The sequence below is a fragment of the Nelumbo nucifera genome, chromosome 5 (genome assembly GCF_055504915.1).
Source record: "Nelumbo nucifera cultivar China Antique chromosome 5, China Antique-T2T, whole genome shotgun sequence".
Taxonomy (NCBI): Eukaryota; Viridiplantae; Streptophyta; class Magnoliopsida; order Proteales; family Nelumbonaceae; genus Nelumbo; species Nelumbo nucifera.
In genome coordinates, this window is record NC_142653.1 from 17,131,013 (window position 1) to 17,155,568 (window position 24,556).

The window sequence follows — 24,556 nt, forward strand, 5'->3', positions numbered from 1 at the left end:
CTGATGTGCGGCCAAAATAAACTGTAAGGTCAGAAGCGCGCTTGTGAGGAACAGATCCGGGCTCCTAGGTGGTGGGGCGCTCACGAGAGCGCGCTCACTGAATATTGAGCCAATGGTTGGCAAACGAGGTTCTGATAACGCAATGAGAGCGCGCTCATTGGATCAGGGCCACACGTATCGCCACTCAATTTTGGTTACTGTATTGTCTGTTTCCGCGAAGCACCGCAACACTGGGCCCGTATTGCACCCTGCGCATGCTAGCTTCAAGTCCGCATCCTCCTCATCACTCCTGAGTCCTGATTCTCTCCGTCTCTGATCTATTCCCCTTCTTTTCCACCACAATCACGTAGTCTTTTTCTTCTCTCTCTCTTGCTCTCTCATTTTGTGTTCATGGCGTCAGTTTCAGCTCCTCGTTTCCCTTCTCCAACTACTTACGCCGATCGAAACCCTCACAAATTCGGAAGCGCCAAATTTGCAGTTTCTCCATCTCGATGTTCTCCGCCATTAAAAAGAACCCCGATTCATTCCTCGTCCAGACCTTCAGACTCTGCTGTTTGTCGCTGTCAGAACCGCTCAAGTTCTCCGTCGCCAGCGGACGATTACGTCCACGGAGGATGGGATTCCTTCTTGCAGGACGTCGTGAAAAAGGCAATTAAGAGGTTCGACGACTACAAGAATTCTTATTGGAACCAGTCGAAGACTGGATTGACCATTGATGCGATGGAAAGGGAGAAAGACAGTAAGGAGGTTGATGATTGGGATTGGGATCGGTGGAAGAAGCATTTCAAGGAGGTCGAAGAGCAAGAGCGGATTGTTTCGGTTCTGAAGGTACTTTAATTTCTGATTACTCTTAAAGGTTTATATTACCAAGGACCTCACTTTTGTAGTTCCCGTTGAGAGGAATGTATTCAGGTGAAGGTTGTATGAAGAAGATTTAAACTGAAACTTAGGCTTAAGGGAAGTATATTAGGACAAAATCATAATCGATATGACGTTGGAACAAAATTTGAATTACGGATATTGGATATGCGGAAATTTGTGTATCAGAAATGCAAATTTTGAGATGGATTATTGGGAAAACTAGAAAGGATAGGATCGGAAACGAAAGTATTCAAAGGAACGTACGAGTGGCTCCAATAGGTATAAAACAATGGAAAGTAGAATAAGATGTTTTGTCATGTTTGGAGAAGAATATCTATAGCACCGGCGAGAAGAAGTTTTTTGTTACAAGTTGAAGGTAAGAGGAGCTAGGGGCAGACCAAAAAGGTCATGGTGAAGGTAAGAAGAACTAGGGCCAGACTAAAATGGACACGGGTTGAAGTAGTAGGAAATGATTTAAGGGCTCATAATTTAGCAATGGTCATGGCACTGGACAGGGCTGAATGGAGGAAAGGTTATAGAAGTGTCATAATGCAATACTTGAAAAGACAATGATGTTACGTCAAAACACACAGAGATCTTTGTTTTTATGGGATTTACAGTAACATTAATAGAATTCTCCTCCTTTGAGAGAAATACTTGATTCATTAATCCTATCCGTTCTAAGTTCTTTGTATGGCTGAATATGTATGCTGATTCCTTAATACCAGTGTCATCCCTAATAAATCGTCTGGTGAAAATCCTGAGTTTCAGTTTGTAGAGGTAGCCAGTGTCCCCAGTCTTGAAAAAAGAAGTACCAAGTTCCATCCTTGCTCACAATTAATAATGTGCTCATTCTTTAAAGTTTAAACATGTTAAAATCATTATCTTTTTAAAGATAATGTGCTCATTATCTTTTTAAAGTTTAAACATAATGAGTTGCATGATAGCTTGCTCTAAGTCTCTAACAACCAAGAGGAACCACCTGGACTGGGAAATTTACATTCAGTCTTTGAAAAGGATGGGAAATTAGCTATGGATCTCCTCATTCATTGTATTCTAATTAGACAGCTCTGGCTTGTTTCTCTGAGTTTGGGCAGGGAAGGATCTTTTCATTGGGTCATGTTTAGTCAATGGAGATGGCTGAGACTCAGGCCCAAAGGAATTCCTACTGAGGGCCAAATGCTGGTAGTTTGGTACCAGCAATTTGGGGTCTTGGGAGGTGGATTTGACATCTACCTAACCTCTAGCTTTATGGGTGTGAAATGACTTCTCTAAGACTTAAAACTTGTGTTCTCAAGCTTGTCAGTCTGAGATTTACCTTTGTACCAAGGAATGACACTATCAGCTATGTTGCCAGATACAGCAAGGACATGGGTGGACAAAGTGTTGGATTTGAAATTTAGTTTTACACTAAAAATTGAAGAGTCTCACATAATATGACCAATGTTTTAAAACGTGGAGGCGTGCCGCGGGGCGTTCCACTACCTAGAGGCATGAGGCGTAAGCCTCCTTAAGAGGAGGGGGATGAGGAGGAAGGAGGATCCCACTTTTCTTTATTTTTAATAAAAATCTTTTATATTAAGAAGAATGAAGAGGAAGGAGGATCCCACTTTCCTTCCCCTTATCTTTTCTTCCCTTCCCTTCCCTTTCTTTCCTTTTCCTTTCCTTTCCTTTTTTTCTTTTTTTCTTTTTTTTTTTCAGTCTTTTTATTTGTGGTGTGCATGAGGCGCATGAGGTGTATGCCTCTAGCACGCCTCATGAAAAAAGTGCATGAGGCGTACGCCTCAGAGGTGTCAGCGCCTCTGGTGTACGCCTCAGGGCATTTGGGAGCGCCTTGCCTGGAGGCACGCCTCCAGGCGTACGCCTTCCACGCATTTTAAAACACTGCTCTGTACAGCTTCTCATTGCACAGAGACTTATTTGTATATTGACCCTTATTTTGAATGAAATACTTTACCTTATACTTTCAAAATAAAAGTCTTAACCATGAATATATTGAAAGTTCTTTATGTTGCCTAGCACTATGCATGTCTGTTCAAGGCAGACCTTCCTGCCAATTTCTTAGTTTCATTGCTTTAAATGTTGGCGTGGCTATGTTCACCAGAGTTGTTATTTGATATTTTTATGCTATATAATTTTGCCTATGCTTACTTTTTTTTTCTTCATTTCAACAGTCACAGTTAGTTGATGCTATTTATAAAGAAGATTATGAAGAAGCTGCAAAACTCAAAGTAGCAATTGCAGCTGCAGCAACAAATGACACTGTTGGCAAAGTGACTTCACATTTTAATGTAGGGAAATTGTCTTCCGCCTTCCATTTCATTCCACAAGTATATATTTAAGTTACCTTGTTGTTTCTGTCATTAATGAAAGACCTCTTTGTTGTTGTAGAGAGCAATCAAAGAAGAGCGTTATCAGGATGCAGCTCGACTCCGAGATTATGCTGGTGCTGGATTGGTGAGTTAATTTCTGATATCTCGAGGATAATATACAAACACATGTCAAATTGACATTTTGTATATTTATTTATTTATTCACTATGAATCTTAATTATTTTGACCTCAAATGTCCTAGAAGTGGGTGATGGCATTTTCCTTCTCTCACACCATAATTGCCATCATCTTTACAGTTTGTTATTCCTGCAAGGATTTCCACATGTACCATCTTCATCCAGTCTCCTTTTACTGAACAAGCATATCTGTTGTAATGAATTTCCTGTTTGCAAGAAAACATATGGAGTTTCTATTGATCCATTTGCTCAGGTTGCCATTGGGTCGTTTGATAACAGCTGAAGTGCCTGAACTGAATGATTTATTTCTTTGTCTTTTAGTGAATAAGTTAATAAGGAAGTTTTGAACTCCTTAATGGTTGAAGCTGAAGTTGAGTTGATTGCTTTACTGTCCATTGTTTTACTATTTAATTATTTTAACAACTAAAGCAAAAAGCAATAAGTCATTCAGTCCAGCCAGTTCAGCTGTTACTAAACAGTCCCTAACACTAGCAGCCAGTCTGCTCTGTATTTCTTGGCACTGTCCTTCTTTTAATGGTAAAGAACGAATTTATTAACAAGAAAAAAGAGTGCAATCTCAGGTGATATAAGATATCACCAATACAAGGAGAAAAAGTAACCCCCTACTCCCTTGACACAAATTTCCAACAACTCCAGTAAACAAAAGCACAGGCTCCCTCTGATGACCTACAGACTTGACCACTCTGAGTACACTTCATACCTTGCATGTTCAAACCAAATACCCTTATACCCCCTAATATTATAAGACTCGATCCCCTCCCCTTCCTTCCTCTACTCCATAGAGGGTTTTCCCCTGATTAAATATTAAAAACAGAATGTTTTGGTATTAATATCGCTAGCAAAAGAACGTTATGCTTTGGAAGCTATGCTGGTGTGCTGGTCAATTTGGTTTTTGCAATCATGGAATAGTATGATGTATAGGAAAAGTGGGGAGGGCATTTTCTTGTTGATTATCTGTTTTAGTGGGAAGGACATCTTCATTCTGACAGATATCAGATATAAAAAATTTATCGGCTCAAGCCTCAGGGATATTCAATATACCCATTCTATAATCCATGGATGGTGAATCCATTTCTTCTTATTCTTCCTAATTTTTATGTACTTTTAGGTGGGGTGGTGGGCTGGCATTTCAGAAGGCTCAGGTGATCCTTATGGTCGAATTATTCGTATAACTGCAGAACATGGAAGATATGTGGCAAAAAGTTACAGTCCCAGGTGGATCTCTAACATATTTTAAGGTTTCCATTTTGAGAATCACCAATGAATCTCCTAAAAGTTAGAAGTTACAATTCCAGGGTGATTGTACTCTACTCCATCTCTTCTCTTTGCTTTTTTTATATTCATAGCAATTTTAGTTGTTGATTTAAAATGCAAATTCTATGGTACATTGGTACTAAACTGTGGTTTTGGTTCTTGTATCATGAATCACTGCTTAGTTGTTCATGTTGCACATGGGAGCTTTGTAACTTTGCACCCATGCTTTTCTAGACATGGGCTTACATTTGACTTAATCAGTAGTGGTGTTTGGTTATGATGGGCCAACCTAACATGTGCAATATTAAACAGCTGAACAGTGATTTTCAGTACCAAGGTGCCAAAAGCTGCTGTTACCATAGAATGATCCTAAAAAGAAATACTGTTTACCGGGAAGCAGTTGAACAACACTCCCTGTGCATATCTTTTATGCAAAACAAGTGGTGAAAGTGCCTTGCATCTGCTAATCTCTTGCAATTTTGCTTCTGCTATGTGGATTTCTTTTTTTGCTCTTTCTGTGTGCAGGTGGACCCCTCCAGATGACTTGAGAAACCAGTTTAATGCCTTATTCTTTTCCCCAGGCAAGATAATGTGGAGATGTATGAGTGCTACAGTAGTTTGGTGTTTATGGGAAAAAAGAAATGCAAGAATATTCAACGATAAGGCTAGGAGCATAGAAGAGAAGAGATTATTGAAAACATAATCATCAAGGTGGAACACTGGGCTAAAACTATGGAGGAATTTAGACATTTTACCTCTGATGCGTTATGAGAAATTGAAGATCGGTGGCTGAATCCTCAGTTAACAGAATTATCATGTAATCACACCGCCTATTGAATCATAATCTTGAATTTTGATGGTTGCAGCCTAGACAATTTTGGCCAATCAGGAGTAGGGGGAGTATTCAGAAATGATGCAGGGAATATATTAGCCTTATTTTCCTGGCCAGCAGGGGATGGTGACTCAACAAGGGCAGAATTGTGGGTGGTGTTGGAGGGATTGAGGGCAAGCACTATGAACTGCAGAAACATGACAGTAGAAGGATTCTCGGGTTGTCATGAGGTGGCTGAAGAGAAACAATAAGGGTCTGTGGAGATATAGACATGTAATTAGGGAGATATTAGAAATTATGGAGTTAAAGGTTACTTTTAGATGGGTACCGAGATCTGCCAATGGTATGGCAGATGGTTTAGCAAACTTGGGGGCATTAAGAAAATCAACTATTTCAGGGACAGTTTAGCCCAAGGTGGTAGTTGTATTGAATCCTAAATGGTGTGGTTAATTGAGGCTAACCACTACATTGGAATATCATATGAAACAGAAATGCAATGATACTTGTTTTTCATCATTGTTAATAAAATTTATAACTGTTGCTTGTTAAAAAAAAGAAGAGCAGTTGTGCAACTTTGGCCAGAATGGTCCAACCTAAGCCCAAACCTTCAATTCTAACTCATCCTGACCTGAAGCTAACAGAGCAAAAATAATCACTAAGCTGTGTAATCCTAAGCCCTAACCAATTTGACTCAGTTTTCTTAGTTTTTGATGGGGTTCGGGTTACTGCAGAAGAATGAAGTTCTCTCCCTTGGCATTACAAGTCCTTTTTCCCTTGACAAAACTTGTTGCTATACATCTCCTGCCCACCACATCTTCTGTAGCCAACTCCCACCTTGACATGTGTCTGTATTCCCTTTTCTTCACAAATATGCAGTTGGAGCTCAAAAGAATCAAACTTACCAGATCAAGAAGAAAAATATCAAAGCACCAAAACAATTGGAGAGAAGCCCGTGTGTCTTCACAATTGGTAGGTCAATCAAGAAGGGTGGCTATGGAGGTGGAAGGAATATCAGATAGGAGTCTTTTCTCTGTTGCTGTTTCATCGGTAGTCTTTCCCTTTGGAAGTCCATAAGCAAAAGAGGTCAAAAGCTGGGTTCCAGTGGGTTGGGAACTAAGGCCAAAAACATGGTGACTAAATTTAGTGGTGCCCTCTTCTTTTTCATTTTCTTCTCCAAATCTGAGGTCTTTCATGTGTGGAAACATGGTAGGAATCCTACTAATATTCAAATTCAAATGGTATCCTGTCCTACAGAAAAGAAAAAAGAACAAGAAAACAGATGCTTTGGTACAACAGAGGGTGGATAAAGGGAACTTGTTTTGGGAGTGATGTAACTTGAATGGTGTAATTTCAATGACAAAAAGCAATTAGGGTGGGTGAGCTAGGTTGGTCTATTTGAGGGGATGCCTGGCATCTCTGTATATATTAGAAACTGGCCAATTTTACTAATAACTATATACTAGTTTATGCACATGTTTTGAGCTCTATTATTGGTTGGATGAGAGAGGGATCTTAGGCCCTTTGGTCTTTTTATCATCATATTGAAGTGGCTAGATCTCTGGGATCTGGATTGAACATCTTATTCAGATGGATTTGGAACCAGATAATTTATTGGCTGACAGTTTGGTCAGGGAAGGAGTTAGTAGTATTGGTTGTTGATTGTTCTGAGATAAATCTTTGTGATTTTCTGTTATTGTTTGTATTGCTGTACAAGCTGGTTGGCCTTATTTTGATGCAAGGTATTTTGTTATATCTCAACCTTAGGGGAGCTTGGTGGTTGTATTTACCTTTTTCCTTTGTTCTCTTTTATGGAGTCTTTGTTATTGATCCCCAAAAAAAGGGCTTTCATTTTGCTTCCAACAGATATACTGTTGGAAATATTGTCATGTTATGTTAGATATGAAGTGGGTAATGGGGATAAAATTAAATTCTGGTCTGATCTCTGGTGGGGAGAGTCTACCTTGGCAACCTTGTTTCCTAGAATCTTTAATCTTTCCTTGAACCAAGAAACCACTGTATCGGCTTGTTTCTCCTTTACCTCCTCTATCCTTAACCGGAACCTGAACTTAAGAAGGCCCCTAAGGGATGGAGAACTTGAAGAGATTACCCACCTTAACCCATTCCCTAAGGGAAGTCTATCTCTCCCCTTCGTCTCGTTCCCTGGCTCTTTCTCAACAAGTCCTCCAAGGAACTAACAGCTGAAGAGAACGATGCCCGTTTCCCCCTTAAAGAAGATCTGGCTTTCTCACATACCTCCTTGAGCCTGCTTCTTTGCTTGGGAAGCTTGATTGAACCCTTGAATATAATAAATACTGTTGATTTGATTCAGAAGAACTGTGGAAAGCTTTACATCTCCCCACATACCTGTATTCTATGCCTGCAGGATGGTGAATCTGCTGAATACATTCTAATTCACTGTCAGGTTACTAGACAGGTTTGGAACTTCTTTCTGAATCTTGTTGGGTTTTTGGTCTGCTCTGAACTGTATCTTGGACTTCATTTGGCAATGGCAGAACTTCGGTTTTAGCAAGAGAGGAAAAACTTACTGGGCTACAGTAATTCATGCTGTCTTGTGGGGTGTTTGGGAGAAGAAACAGGCGAATCTTTGAGAACAAGAGCAGAGCTACTGCAGACTTGATTGCCATATCTTCTTTTACTACAACTTGTGGAGTGTAAATGACTAAATGCTGAAATATTTAAAGGAACTTCCTTAAATGACTTGCAGAGGAACATAACCAATTTTTTTCCACTCTTCTTCTTGTACATTGACAGCCCCATCGGCTTATTCCTCCACTCAAGAGAGGGATTTGATGCTAAACCTTGATGGTAGTGCTTTAGGAAATCCAGGGATGGCTGACATTGGTGGTGTGATCAGGGACAACGATGGTAACACCTGCTGGGCCTTTAGTGGTTCAAAAGGTATAGCAAATTCTACCAAGGCTGAAGTCCTGGCAGCCCTCACAGGTATTCAAATTACTAAAGACTTGGGCCTTACAAGCTTAGCCATTGAAGGTGACTCGGCAAACACAATCAAGTGGTTAGGGGAGAAAGATGGGGACCCTTGGAAGCTGGTCCATTATCTGACCGAGGCCAGGGACTGGCTGGTATGAATGCAACACTCATGGATTCCAAGACAGCGAACCCACTTGCAGACAGCCTTGCAAAATCAGGGACCAGATTCTCTTTATTAGTGACTTTACTCTTCTTGTGTAACTGAGTGTGTCTTCCTTTTTTTTTTTTTTTTTTTTTTTTTTCTGTGCATCTCCTCATGTACCCAAGGATTAAAATTTCGATACGATATGCCTTGTATCGGGCGTATCGTATCATTGGGTCCTGATACACCTTTTTTTTAATAAAAATATAGTTAAATACACCCCCAAAAATAAGGTTTTGAAAAAAAAACAAAAAAAAAATAATATAAACGCGCACACAATGATTTAAAAGGCGCGCCTAGGCACACAGACAATGCTTTAAAAGCGAAAGGCGCAAGGGCCATTTTGCATATGAGGCGCAAGGCGCACTATTAAAAAAAAGCTAAAAAAAGTCAAAAAAATTTCAAAAAAATGCCAAAAAATTCAAAAAAATATAAAACATAATATTAATAAAAATATAAACTTAAATTTTAAAATAAATGTTTTAAAAAACCTATTATCTAAAATTAAAATACATAAACATAGTATGTAAAGTAAAGCATATTCAAATGAGAATTTAAAAATGAAATCAAACATATAAAACATTTTCAAGCATATAAAACCCACAATCTCTTTTTTTCTCAATTACATCAAGTAGGCTAATACTACAACCTTACTGAGTAAGTGGTTGTGAAGATTTCCGATGGACCAAGACAAACTGTGGACAAAAGTGATAAAGAGCATTCACGGGCTGGCGGTAGATGGTTGGGATGCTGGAATTTCGGCTAGAGCTTCAGCAACAACACCTTGGAAAGCCATCCATGCCATTCTTCCTTGTTTTCTTCCCTTTGTCAGGTACAATTTGTTTCCTTCCCTTTTCTCCCTTTCAAGATACAAAAACTTAACTGCCTCTTCTTTAGTGTCTTCCGTTGGTTCAGGACTTCAGATTAATTGGGATTTGGGTTTCAGACGAGGCCTTAGAGATTCTGAGATGGATTTGGTGTGGTCCTTGATTTAGGTTCTCCAAAAGGTTTCTTTAGATCCGATTAAGGGGGATTCCTGAATTTGGACCCTCTCTTCTTTTGGATCTTTCAGTTGTGCCTCCTTTTTCAGTGCCCTAGCCCACTCTTCTGTTGCTCCTGCCTCACCCTTCCCTTCTAAAGAAGTGTGGGGAAGACCGGTCCCACCTAGGGTTGGAGCACTCTGTTGGGAAATAACTTTGAAAAGAATTAATACCTGCAATCTTCTTCAAAGAAAGAAGCCTTTTTGGTGCTTGTCCCCGCACTGGTGTACCCTTTGTAAAGCTGATGGTGAGTCTTGTTCTCATTTACTTATATCCTACCCTTTTATTTCTTCTATTTGGGAGTGGTTTCTCTCTTTATTTGGTTGCAGGTGGACTCCTCCATCATGCATTCGTAGCCTCTTCACCTATGCAGTTGGTTGTTGGATCAAAAAGAGGGGAAAAATCTTGTGGAGGTGTACTAAGGCAGCATTTTGTTGGATGATTTGGGAGGAAAGGAACCAAAGGATATTTGCTGAAAAAGAAAGAAGTAGGGACACAATTATAGAAGTAATTTCATTGAGGGTATCACAATGGGTAAAAACAATGAATCTCTTTGAGGGTGTTCCTCTCTGATGGAAGGCTTTATCAAACTCAACTTTGATGGGAGCAGTGAAGGAAACCTAGGGCCATCACGGATTGGTGGTATGTTCAGAACAGAGGCAGGTTTAGTTATAGCTCTTTTTTCTGGATCAATTGGAGTTGGAGGCTCTTTGAGAGCAGAGATTCAGGCCCTCCTGGAGGGGGTAAAAAGGTCTAAGGAGTTGAATATAAATAAGTTGATTATTGAAGGTGATTCGCAAGTGGTAATTGGTTGGATAGAGAAGGCAAACGATGGGTTATGGGCTTACATTAATGAAAAAAGACATTTCAAGTGTCTAACCCAAGGAATGGATGTGCGTGTCCGGTGGGTTAAAAGATGTGCTAATTCATTTGTAGATACTTTGGCCAAACAGGGGGTGGAAAGAAGTCATTTGTTTTGGGCTACTATGTAATCTTATTGTTGGGGGGTGGTAAGAGGGTTTACCTCCCCCACCTTTCTATTTTAATTTTCTTATAATTTAATGAAAGTTTCTTGTTACTGATAAAAAAAAATCAAGTAGCTAATATGACATATTACATTCCTAATTGTACAAGCCGTCTTTGTGCTATGCCCCTCGAGGCAGGCCCAAACAAGTCCATGTTAAGGTCTTAAATTCTTAGTTTTCACACAAAAAATAATGATTTTATAGTTTTAATTGCTTTTAAGAAAATATTTTATTAGGATGAATGAATGGACAACATTACCAAATATGGGGCCTCGAGGGGTGTGTTACGGGGTCTGGGGCTCCGCCCTAGACCCAACCGCTAGACTCAAAAAATGGAAAAAGCATCAAGTTTTCAAAAGGTGCACGCCTAGGCTAAGGCGCAAGGCGCACCAGGTGCACTAGGTGTGTGCCTTTTGAATGGGCTGTGCCTAGGACTTGGGTGAGGCGCCTACCCTAAAATGCGCCTCACCTGTGCGCCTAGGTGAGCCTTTTAAATCATTGCGCACAGGCGAGGCACATTTTAGGGTAGGTGCCTCGCCCTGGTCCTAGGCGCAGCACAGGTGCACGCATGGCGTGCCTAGGCGTGCGCCTTGCGCCTTGGCCCAGGCGTGTGCCTTTTGAAAATTGTACACTTTTTTGCACTCGAGCTTTGAGAACCCCCTATTTGGTAATGTTGTTCATTCATTCATTTTAATAAAATATCTTCTTAAAAGGCAAATAAAATTATAAAATCATTATTTTTGTGTGAGAATTAAGAATTTAAGACCCTAACATGAACTTGTTTGGGCTTGCCTCGAGGGGCGTGGCACAAAGGCGACTTGTAGAATTAGGAATGTAATATGTTTTACATCACATTAGCTACTTGAAGTAATGCAATTGAAGAAAAAAAGAGATTGTGGGCTTTACACGCTTGAAAATGTTTTATATGTTTGATTTTATTTTTACATTTTCATTTGAATATGCTTTACATGTTATGTTTATGTATTTTAATTTTAGATAATAGGTTTTTTAAAACCATTAGTTTTAAAAATTAAGTTTATATTTCTTGTTAATATTTTTGCATTTTTTTTTATGTTAGCAATTTTTTGTATTTTTGTGCTTTGCTTTAAAAAGGTGCATGCCTCGCCTTGTGCCTCTTGCCTTGGGTGCAAATTGGCCCTTGTGCCTTTTTTGTGCCTTGCGCTTTTAAAACACTACACACATGGTTCAAAGTACCGATATGCCTTTGCCGATACACAGGGCGTATCGATACTTTGAACCTTGCATGTACCTTCTCTGAATTAATGAATATAGTTATTGTTAGCGCAGGGGTATTTCTGTCTTTATACCTTGATTGATGTTGCTGATCTGTAATGTTGTGTTGGAACATGTGCTCTTAACTTAAGGGCACATAGGCCTTTTCAGTCATGTTTTAATAATAATATAAATACTTACTGGCCGACTGGGAGAAGTTAGGTTGACTCTTTCAGTTCGAACCAGAATTCTCTCTTCTCTCTCTCTCTCTCTCTCTCTCTCTCTTTCTTTATCACCTTTTCTTCTTCTACATAACTGAACTCAGTCAGGCCGAACTCTAAGGCAGACCTGAATTATAACATGGTATCAGAGCTAGGTTAAATCTGCCTAGATTTCTGCTTGCCTAAGGTTCATTCTCTGCGCACCCTATCTAGGGTTTTCCTCTTTTTTTCTGTGTTTGATTGGAGATAAGGGAAAGGGTTGAAAAGGAGTGATCGCCCTCTTCCCTTGGGGGTCTCTATGCCACCAGTCAGGTCGTATGTGGTCGGTTGCTATGATTTCTGAGATCGCCCTCTCCTAGTAGAGGAAGAATAGAGGGCCGAACTGTGTGGGCAGTGGCTGTTGTGTGTGGCTGTTGTGTGTGGACTGCTCTCCTGCTCGTATGGGTGTTACTTCAGCGATAAGGTAAGAGATTTCAGTGCATGATATCTGTTATGGATTAAATAGGAGGTGTGTTTCAGTAAGTGCTAGGGTTTATGCTGGTTTCTTTGTGCATTTTGAAGGAAGAGATATGATCATATAGTGGTGAGATTTCAGGTAGTTGTAGGAGTAGGGTTTGTGGTGTGAGCACACTTTTCAGCAACAACAAGTGCTGAAATCAGTGTGACAGGTGTGATCTAGGGTTTGTGGTGTAAAGAGCACACATTCCAGCAACAATTAGTGCTGCAATCAGTGTGACAGGTGTGACCCAGTGGTGTGTAGTGTGCAGATCTCAGTGATAATAGAATTCAGCAAGTGTGCAGAATTGGTGATAACATAATGGGAGACAATAATGATTATAAACCTAGTGTGATGGTGCCTACAGACTACCTGAATGTTCAGATGACCTCCATTAAGTTAAATGGAGAGAATTATGTGCCTTGGGCTAAATCCGTTGAAGTCTTTCTAAAGGCAAAGAAGAAGGTAAAACACATCAGAGAGGAGAAACCCTCCTCTGACTCTCACGAGTATGAAGACTGGGAGCAAGAGGATGCTCAGATCATCACATGGTTGTGGAACAGTATGGAACCCAAGATTAGTGTGAACTTCATGTTCCTTGATACTGCCAAAGATGTGTGGGACCATGCGAAGAAATTGTATTCAGGGCAGGACAATACAACCGGAGTTTATCAGCTTTATCAATAGTACTTTAATCTGCAACAGGGCAATCAGAGTCTTGAGGAGTACTATGACAACATGAGGAACATACGTAATGAGTTGAATGTCTATCATCCTCTCACTTCTGATGTCAAGATTCAGCAACAACAGAGAGCAGCTTGATGTGACTAGATTTTTTGTGGGACTAAAGTCAGAATATGAACCAATACGGGCTCAGATATTAGGGGGATCAGCTCTTCCGTCCCTAGAAGAGGTATTTGCTCGACTTTGGAGGATTTCTATCGGATCTACTGAGAACTCTAATATCTCAGATAGATCTGCCTTTGCTGCATTGAGAGGCCGTGGTGGTAGAGGTGGAGCTCGAGGAGCTCAGTTTGGCCGTGGTGGTGGTAGTGGTTCTGCATATGGCCAAAGTGGCAATGGTGGGTTTATTCGTAATCGTGGTGGTCGTACTGGGAGCAGAGATTCAGGGGGAGCCCGTGGTAGAGGACGTAGCTCAGGCCCGAGGAAGTGCACTCATTGTGGTATGGATGGACATACCATCAACTATTGTTATGATCTACATGGTCCTCCCTCAACCTGGGCCAATCATGCCGCGACCGGTGACTCAAGTTCCAGCTTTAGACAGGAGAATCATTCATCTGACTAGTTGCCTCCTACATCCACAGATGGTCCCATGAAGGAGATGGTGAGTGTTCCTCGTGATGAATATGAGAGGTTTATCCAATCACAGCAAAACACGACGATTTTTGCTCAATCAGGTATGGCTTGTCTGGCATCTACACCCAATCCCTGGATCATTGACTATGGAGCCTCCGATCACATGACTGGAACTCCAAGTGTGTTTTCCTCCTTATCTCATTGCTCAACATCACAATTTGTCACCCTTGCTAATGGTTCAACATCTTCAATTTGTGGTATTGGTAATGTTGACCTAGATCCTGTATCCCTCTCATCAGTTCTGTATGTTCCTAAATTGCCTTTTAACCTTATGTCTGTTAGTAAGCTAACCAAATCACTTAACTGCTCTATTACCTTTTATCCTTCTATGTGTGTCTTTCAGGATCTCAAGACAGGGATGAAGATTGGTAGAGGGCATGTAGCAGGTGGACTGTATTATCTTGACGGTGGTGGTGGTAGAACTTCAACAGCTCTCCAGTCATCTCTTTCTCTTCTCCAGTGACACTGCCGATTTGGTCATCCGTCGCTAAAAGTCTTGAAGTCCTTGGTTCCATCCTTGAGTCAGCTTTCTGTTTTGGATTGTGAGTCGTGTCAGTTTGGGAAACACTATCGTGTTCCCTTTAGTTCTAGGGTTGATAACCGTGTGTCGAGTCTTTTTTCTTTAGTTCATTCAGATGTTTGGGGTCCTTATAAAGTGATGTCATATAATGAATACAGATATTTTGTCATTTTTGTGGATGATTTTTCAAGGATGACGTGGCTTTATTTAATGAAAGAAAGAAGTGAATTGTTTACCATTTTTCAAAAATTTTATGCTGAGATTCGTAACCAATTTGGTACCCACATCAAAGTTTTTCGTTCTGATAATGGCCGCGAATATTTATCCTCATCATTTCAGGAATACTTGGACCAACACGACATTATACATCAGACCTCGTGTACCTACACCCCACAACAAAACAGGGTGGCTGAGAGAAAGAATCGCCATCTCCTTGAAACAGCAAGATCCCTAATGCATCACATGCATGTTCCCAAACCTTTTTGGAGTGATGCAGTGCTTACCTCTTGTTTTCTGATTAATCGGATGCCCACGTTCATCCTTGATGGTCATTCTCCGTTTCAGGTCTTGTTTCCCACTTTGTCTCCGTTCCCTCTTACGCCAAGAGTTTTTGGGTGTGTCTGTTTTGTCCATAATCTGGGTCCCGGGAATGACAAGTTTGATGCCCGTTCTCTCAAGTGCATCTTCCTTGGCTATTCTCGGACCCAGAAAGGGTATAGGTGTTACCATCCTGGTTCTCGACGGTCCTTTGTGTGTGCTGATGTCAGTTTCTTTGAGTCTACTCCGTTCTTTTTGGGGTCCGGTGATGCTTCTTCCTCCTCATCACCTCCTCTTCCGCTTCCCGTTGTCGATCCTCCTCCCTTTGTTCCAGTCGTGACCAAATCCTTGCCTCCGGTGCCACCACCTGTTGAACGCCCACCTATCCGTCATGTGTATACACATCGCCCACGTGCACCAGCTACTACTCCTCCGGCTACATCTCCGTCGACGGATCCGGCACCAGACCCGCACTTAGCATCTGAGATTGATCTACCCATTGTTTTGCGGAAAGGTAAACGTACTTGCACCCTTCATCCCATTTCTAATTATGTTTCTCTTACTCACCTTTCTGCTTCCCATCGCCAGTTTGTTACCTTGTTATCATCAGTTATTGTTCCTAAAGATGTCCAGGAAGCCCTTGCCTCTCCAGGGTGGTGCCGTGCCATGGAAGAAGAACTCTCAGCCCTTCATTATAATCATACTTGGGACCTCACTGCTCTTTCTCTTGGGAAACAAGCTGTTGGTTGTAAATGGGTTTATACGGTTAAGTATCTGCCTGATGGTAATGTTGAACGCCTGAAAGCGCGATTAGTTGCAAAAGGGTACTCCCAAACCTATGGCATTGACTACATAGAGACCTTCTCACCGGTTGCTAAGATAGGGTCAGTTCGTGTTGTGATCTCTCTTGTAGCCATGCATGAGTGGCCACTATATCAGCTTGATATCAAGAATGCCTTTTTGCATGGTGACTTACTCGAGGAGGTCTATATGGAGCAACCTTCAGGGTTTGTTGCTCAAGGGGAGGATGGTAAGGTGTGCAGACTAAGGAAGGCTATATATGGGCTTAAACAGTCTCTTCGAGCATGGTTTGGTAGGTTCAGTGAGGTGGTAAAGAAGGTTGGTATGAAACAGTGCAAAGTTGACCATTCTGTATTTAGTCATGACTCTCCGAGAGGAAAAATACTGTTGGTGGTGTATGTAGATGATATTGTTATTACTGGGAATGATAACATTGGTATTGACAGGCTGAAGACTTATCTGCAGGATCACTTTCAGACAAAGGATCTAGATAAACTGAAATACTTCTTGGGGATAGACATAGCAAGATCCAAGTATGGGATTAACCTGTGCCAGAGGAAGTATGTGCTTGATTTGCTGGAAGAAACAGGCTTGTTGGGTGCCAAACCAGCTGAAACACCCATGGACACAAATACCAAGCTAAGCAGTGATATGGGTGAAGTGTTTGAAGACCCTAGCAGATACCGACGACTTGTGGGCAAACTGAACTACCTAACCATTACCAGACCAGACATCTCATTTGCAGTTAGTGTGGTAAGCCAGTTCATGCAAAAACCTCTGATTCCTCATTGGAATGCGGTTCTGAGAATTGTGAAGTATCTAAATGGGGCTCCGGGTCGCGGTCTGATATACAAGAGTGGGGGAAAACTTGAAATAGAAGGGTATTCTGATGCTGATTGGGCCGGTTCTATGTATGATAGGCGGTCTACTACAGGCTATTGCACGTTTCTGGGAGGTAACCTGGTGACATGGAAAAGTAAGAAGCAGACGGTTGTGGCAAGAAGCAGTGCAGAAGCAGAATATAGGGCTATGGCGCACACCGCTTGTGAATTAGTGTGGCTAAGGAACCTTCTACAGGAAGTAGGGTACAACATTAACACTCCAATGAAGCTCTATTGTGATAATCAGGCTGCAGTTCATATCTCCTCTAATCCAGTGTTTCATGAAAGAACCAAGCACATTGAGGTTGACTGTCACTTTGTGAGGGAGAAGGTGCTGAATGGAGAGCTAGACACTACACATGTTAATACAGGAAATCAGTGGGCTGACTTATTTACAAAAGGATTGAGTCGGGGAAGAATGGACTACATATGTAACAAGCTGGGAGTATATGATATATACTCACCAGCTTGAGGGGGAGTGTTAGCGTAGGGGTATTTCTGTCTTTATACCTTGATTGATGTTGCTGATCTGTAATGTTGTGTTGGAACATGTGCTCTTAACTTAAGTAAGGGCACATAGGTCTTTTCAGTCATGTTTTAATAATAATATAAATACTTACTGGCCGACTTGGAGAAGTCAGGTTGACTCTTTCAGTTCGAACCTGAATTCTTTCTTCTCTCCTTCTCTCTCTCTCTTTCTTTATCACCTTTTCTTCTTCTACATAACTGAACTCAGTCAGGCCAAACTCTAAGGCAGACCTGAATTATAACAGTTATCTTTTCTTGAGAAAAAAATAGTCATGTTGTGTTTGTTGTTCATATGGAGTAATTTGTTTATGCTCTGTTCTAGTCATTCACTCTCTTGAGTGAAAGCTCAATGTCTTGGTTGTTTTAAATAAGAAGATTGGGCTGTATAGACAAGCACTTTTGACATGCTGTTATGTATGATCATCTTACTCTCAATACAATATTGTTACATTTTATTTAGAATTTTAAATTGTGAAGCCCTTTTATTAACTCTCACTGTTATCAGACAGCTTGCCACTGCTACAGATGGAGTTCCCTTGTTTGAGATTTACCTGGCCATGAACGACAAAGGTGAATATAGACAGCAGGTATGTTCTCATGATTCATTGGAATTCCTGTTATTTAATATGTTGTATAAATTCAAATCGTTATATCCACATTTGAAAATTGTTTGCATGACCTTGTGTACTTAATTGTAATGGGATATTTCTGTCTATATTTCACTGCTTATTAATATTTCCTTCTATAAAAGTTTAAGTTGTTTATATAAGTTGTTATTCTCTTCTATATCCTTCCTACTCTATGCTTTCCTCTATCTAGAGATAATACTAGATGCTTGATGTTTCAAACCTGAAGGTGTCTATACCATATCATTTTTTTTTCACCTGTTTACATATCAGGTTTGTTATATTACCTTGATTATTACATGAGTTGTTTTACCATGATTATTACATTTACAACCATCTGTATGTTTCTATTGCCTAAGAGTTGCATGGATTTCAGGCAGTATACTTGAAACAGAATAGGGGGAGCTCTGGAAGTTCTCCAAAGAAGTCATCCAGCAGATTAGATGCTAGCAGCAGCTTAAATGAGTCAGCTGAAGGAAAAGATGATATATCTTCTACAATTACCGAAGATACCGAAGAAGATGGTGACGACAGAGATGATGATTTTGATGCGGCTGAAGGGCTATCTGGTTTTCAGAATATCTTGCAGGATATGATTCCTGGAGTCAAAGTCAAGGTTTTGAAAGTGACATCACAAGGGAAGGTAGACAGAGATATAATCTCAAAGGTAATTGAACAGATCATGGAGGAAGAAGATGAAGAAAATGATATGGAGCTAGATATTATAGAGACAGAAGACACAGATAAAGCTGAGAAAGATCAAGATGGGATTGAAATGAATGATGATAGTGGAGTTAGTGAAGACAGAAGTGAAATGGCAGTGAATGTTGTAATTGGTGGTCTTGTACAACTTTCAAACAATGTACCTTCTAAGGATTTACTTCGAGTGCCAGCCAGGCTAGAGAAAAAAGGACGCTTATCGTTCTCATTTTCTATAGAAAAAGATGGCAGTAGACAGCAAGCTGGTAGTAAAGGAAAGGCATCACCAGCTAAAAATGATATTCTTCATGGTCAACGCAGCATTGACCGTATAATGTCTGATCTTGCCAAGTTTATCATCACAAGGGAGAAAATACCCATGAAGGTTGGGTTTCCCTCGTTTGTTCACTTATATTAGTTATTATTATTATTAGTGTTGTTGTTGTTATTGTTATTGTTATTATTGTTGTTGTTGTTCTTCTTCTTCTTATTATTTTTATTCTTCTTCTTCTTCTTCTTCTTCTTCTTCTTCTTCTTCTTATTATTATTATTATTATTATTAATTTGCTTGAGATGGGTTAGCCAGCCAAGAAATTTAAAGAAGTTAACCTAAAAGATGGTTGATCCTTGTATCATAATCTGGATTGTGCAGGTGCTTAAAGATGTAGGAGAATTAATAAATCTCACCCTTAACCAAACTCAAAACCATCAACTTCTATCTGGGCCAACAACTTTTAATCGCATTGAAATACCGACATCTTCAGATCCTCTGACAGGTGATTTAATTAGAGAAAATATTGATTTAATTTACATGCTACCATGGGGTTCTGTATTAAGATAAACTATCAACTGATTGAGAAGATTCCCATTTTTAACAGGACTATACATTGGAGCTCATGGGTTATACACCTCAGAAGTTATTCATCTTAGGCGCAAATTTGGTCAGTGGCAAGAAGATGGTGGGACTCAGAAGGTTCAGAATCTTGAATTTTATGAGTATGTGGAAGCAATAAAACTAACAGGGGATCCTTATGTACCAGCTGGCCAGGTATTTTTTTTTTCTTTTGCTGATTCAATTACATCATATGTTGAGTCATTGATATTGGATCATTAACAATAACTTTATTAATTTATGAGCATACATTGATAAATTGAACTTGTTTAATCAGCATGTTGCTATATCTAATGAAACTTATAGATAAAAAATTTAGTTTTACATAGCAGCAGCAAGATTTGTATATCACTCCATTAATCAATAGCATTGTATCACTTCTAGACGGTCTAATAATTATTATTCCCCTGATTAATTTTGGGCTTTTTGAGAAGGTTTTGTATATCAAACAGTGTGTTTTTATCTTCTGCTAATAGTATACAGTGGTGAAAACACAAATGATTTTATTGAATGGATTTGAATCCTCCTAGGATCCAAATTTTGTTCCTCTGCATCAGGCATATACATGGTGTGACTAATAGGAGGATCATAAAAATTATTAAATGGCATACAATTTGTAGGAATGATTTTGGCTCTGAAGGGGTTTCTTGTGTCCAAAACCAATAACAAGTATGCAGTTTGGATATGGATGAAACTTCAATGTTGCATCTTAAACTTACACTATGATGTCACAGTCATGCATTGATTTAAAAGGTGTGCCTAGGCGCAATGGCAAGGCACATTTTAGGGTATGCACCTTGCCTAGGTCCCAGGTGCAGCACATTCAACAGGTGTCTGCTTGGTACACCTAGGCATGTGCTTGGTGTGCCTTGCGCTTCAGCCCAGGCCCATGCCTTTTGAAAATTTGTGCATTTTTCTGTTTTTATGCCCAGCAGCTGGGTCGAGGGCTCCCCCCCGGACCCCTGATGAAGCCCCTCAAGGTAAGCCCAAACAATCCATATTAGGGTCTTAAATTTTTAACCCCTATAAAAAAGATTTTATAATTTTAATTGTGTTTTAAAAATATCTTTGTTAGGATGAATGAAAGAGCAATATCTGTAGTTCCAATCAAGTATTTAATCTAACTAGGGTCCTAATATGGACTTGTTTGGGCTTGCCTTGAGGGACTTGGTACAAAATTGGCTCGTAAAATCAAGAATGCATAATGTTTAACATAACATTAGCTATTTGAAGTAATGCAATTGGTGGAAAAATAAAGAGATTATTGATAAAAAAAGAAATTGTGAGTTTTACATGCTTGAATATGTTTTATATGTTATGCTTGATTTTATTTTTAAATTTTCATTTTAAATATGTTTTACATGTTATGCTTATGTATTTTAATTTGAGATAATAGTTTTTTTAAAACATTTATGTTGAAATTTAAGTTTATATTTTTAATTAATATTATATTTAATGTTTTTAATTTTTTGGAATTTTTAAACTTTTTCAGCATTTTTGCACCTTGCTTTGAAAAGGCGTGTGCCTCGCACCTCTGGTGCAAAATGCCCCTTGCATTTTTAAAATACTGCCATCATGGCTTTTAAAAATCTAGAAGGGCAAAGGGGGAACTGCTGATTATGCTCTTGACATGCTGAATTTGAAGAATAAATATATTTATGAAGTCATGGCTTTTAAAAATCTAGAAGGGCAAAGGGGTAACTGCTGATTGTGGTCTTGACATGCTGAATTTGAAGAATAAATATATTTATGAAGTCCAAGAGTGTTGCTTAAAAGCTCATGGAGGATACTCTAGAATCTAGACGGTATGGAGGGAATCTTCTGTTGAGCTGTAGAGGTATTTGGCTGCTACATTGGGGAGAAGAATGAAATGAAGTTGCTAATCATGATCTATTAGTGGGAAAAGGACAGAGGCCGTTTGGAGTTGCACCAACTTTGGCATGAGATTTTGACTCTAGTAATGAGTATGTAGAGGAAATACTGCTGTGTTTGGCATCAATTTTTTTTGACAATTCATTATTTTGTAGCTATTCTCCAAGGTCAAATAACATTGAACCTGTGGAATGGGTGGACAACAATGACAATGCTAGGTTTATAAATCAAATGATGACATTCTTTTCTTGTTTCATTTTAACAGGTGTGCAACTTGGGTGGGTCCAACCCAAGCCCGACCTGACCCTGCCTGTATGTATGTGTGAAGTATGCACATGTACATTTGTAAATGAAATTTGTACATATTTTCAATCAATTTTACTCAAATTGGGCCATAAATCCCAATTGTCTAAAAATGTAAAAATAAGTTCTTTCAAATCTGACTAACCTGGCCTGGCCCAGCCCAAGCTCAACCTGGGTTGTATTGGGTTAAGCTCAGGTTGGGCCTGGATTGATAAACTTGGGTTGGGCCAGGCCTGAGCCCGAGGTTTGCATTTTTAGGGTTGGGCTTGAGTTGACCTTCAAACTGACCTAAAACGCCCAAGTTGCACCCCTGCATTTTAATAAAGTTTCCTGTTATCCATAAAAAAATCATAATTAGATAAGCTCAGCAGAGCATATGCAGAGACTTGAGATTTGAAGAAATAAAGGCGAAGCTTGAACTACTGAATGAATCTTATTTTTTTGTTCTTGGTTGTGCTATTTATGCCATTTGATTTACTGTCTATCTGAGGAATAGACCTTATCCAGATCCAATAATGCAGAACTAAGCAAAATTTTGTCAGGATATGGATCTCAGACCATGCATTTGCTTCTAGGATATATCCCATGATCTAATATGGATAACTAAATGATTGAACACGAGCCACTCCAGTCAACTGGATTCCAGATTCAACATGAGTACGGGGTGTGAATTAGGTTGCCCAATTTGAAGAATTTCAACCACATTGGGCTCAGGTTCAGGTTTGGGCTCATTCAAAATTTTACAAGTTCTCAACCCAACCTGACTAAAGTTGCACCTGTAAATGATGGATTTCACTATTTGAATACCGACTAGATCTGACTAATCTTCATCAGATTATATGGCTTGTTTTATGCCCATGTTAAAACCAGTGCCGTGTTTATCACTGTGATGCATTTTATCTCTATTTCTATGAAACTTTGGAGCAAAATAGGACATCTGTGGGTTTATGCAGGTAGCATTCCGTGCAAAGGTTGGCAAAAGAAACCAGCTACCTCACAAAGGGATAATTCCTGAAGAGTTTGGAGTGGTACTATCTTCTTCGGAAAGATTCCAGCCACCTTTATTTTTTTTCTTTTTATTTCTTTCATTTTCCCCTTTATTAGTTGATGTATTTATAATCTATTTTCTATTCAGGTTGCTCGATATAGAGGACAAGGCAGGCTTGCAGAACCTGGCTTCCGGAATCCACGATGGGTAGATGGTGAACTTGTTATTCTTAACGGAAAGGTTTTCATTTTTTCACAATTTCTTGTCCACTCTATGATCTGAAATTTGCAAAATATACTTTCTGTTTCATTTGTGCGTTGCTGCTACTGATTATATGATGCTTAACTAATTGGGTCTCTGCAGCACATTAAAGGGGGACCTGTTGTTGGATTTGTGTACTGGGCTCCTGAATATCATTTCTTGGTATTCTTCAATCGGCTAAGGCTACAGGAATAGATTCACATTGTTCATACAGTTTTAGCATATTCCTTTTGTTCAGATTGGATGAGGTAAAATGTTCCTTCATTAAGACCAATAAGAATTCTACATGTCATTCCATAGTTGCAATAAAACAGCACGAGAAAAGCTCATTAACAATTAAAAGCTTGGTAACACCTTTGGGCAACTGAATCTCATTAATAATTTTCAGTTGCTAAATGTCCAGGAATGACTAAATATCTTATATGTTTGCCATTGTTTAGCACAGGCATGAAGTGTCATGAATGTCCCGAAGACATGCTCTGCTAGCATGTATATGCATACAGATTAAGGTAAAATGCTGGAACAAGTGGGAATTCTCCAACTTTGGATATTTGTTTATCTACTTTGTGGTGGACCAAATCCTGCTGATTGCATTTGAGACCCATTGAAGAGTATATTTGGCCTCCAGGAGGAGAAATTATGTAAAATAGACTTTTGTTAGTTAAAAAGAAAATAGCAAGGAGTTTTATGTTTCTCTTGGGAAGATTTAGGGCGGATGAACTTCCTTCTTTGTTATTGATGTTGTCATCATCATGATCAATCAATTTTGTGTGGGAAAGTGGGGTTTTGTAGAACTGAAGCAGCTATTCACTCATTCAGAATGATGCATTTATGATCTAATGCACATACACGTTCTAGCATCATATTATTCATAAACTTTACAAGCACAACTTGTGTTCCACATTGGCTAGCTTTGGGTAATCAATCTAGATAGAACAGAAAAATCAAATGACAATCTCTTAACATTGGCTAGCTTTGTGCTGTATCTTTTTGCAGGTTTTTGTTACGATAATCCAGTAAGGTATTATCTTTTGAGACCATTAAAGAGAAGGTACTATTTTGAAGTAGAGCAGTAGAGAGAACTAGGTGACATTGGAGCATATGTGCAGAGCTGACTCACTGACAGGAACACTTTAAACACATTCATTTTTCTTCAGGCACTTCTTTTCCTCCCTGTATATCAATGGGATTGCATTCCTTTGTATATAGTGCAAGTCAACTAATCAACAGGTTAAAATCTTTGACGTGTTATTTATCAGAAAAAGAAATTTTTATCTTTGTTACATCATGTTTCCACATCAAGCTTATAAATATGCTCCCTTGTGCATGTGTAGAATGGCCATAGGATTTTATTTTGTTTTTATTTTTAGGCCATGACTTGCTATAATTGCTGAGGTGTAGCTCATCAATTGGAAATTCCATGTTAATTTTACTTTGAATATATAATTGGAAAGAAATTTAGGATCCTTTTGGTTTCCCTTGGGAATGAAATCTCATTCCTGCTGATTTCAATTCCCATTCCCATTTTTGTCTGAACCAAACAGATTATAGGAATAGACCATTCCGATACCGATTCCGATTCTGTTCGAATGGAATTTCATTGTGGAGGGAATGGCCATTCT

The 24,556-nt window shown here is 39.4% G+C and overlaps 1 protein-coding gene across 3 annotated transcripts; it reads left to right on the forward strand.

Annotated features, from left to right (window-relative positions):
• Nucleotides 1–282: 282 nt before the first annotated feature.
• EX1 (UvrB/UvrC domain protein (DUF3506)) lies at nt 283–24,217 on the forward strand. 3 transcript variants are annotated; one of them, XM_010256244.3, is made up of 13 exons: nt 283–828; nt 3,036–3,152; nt 3,253–3,318; nt 4,500–4,606; nt 17,799–17,880; nt 18,296–19,003; nt 19,271–19,394; nt 19,497–19,666; nt 22,639–22,713; nt 22,821–22,913; nt 23,037–23,182; nt 23,375–23,443; nt 23,931–24,217. In XM_010256244.3, exons 1-11 carry the CDS (start codon nt 391–393, stop codon nt 23,127–23,129), a joined length of 2,073 nt encoding a protein of 690 aa, XP_010254546.1. In that variant the 5' UTR covers nt 283–390; the 3' UTR covers nt 23,130–23,182; nt 23,375–23,443; nt 23,931–24,217. The 3 variants fall into 3 exon arrangements, with proteins under 3 accessions (XP_010254546.1, XP_010254545.1, XP_088743477.1); XM_010256243.3 differs by having other exon boundaries at nt 23,380–23,443; XM_088887351.1 differs by lacking the exon at nt 23,375–23,443.
• Nucleotides 24,218–24,556: the final 339 nt, after the last annotated feature.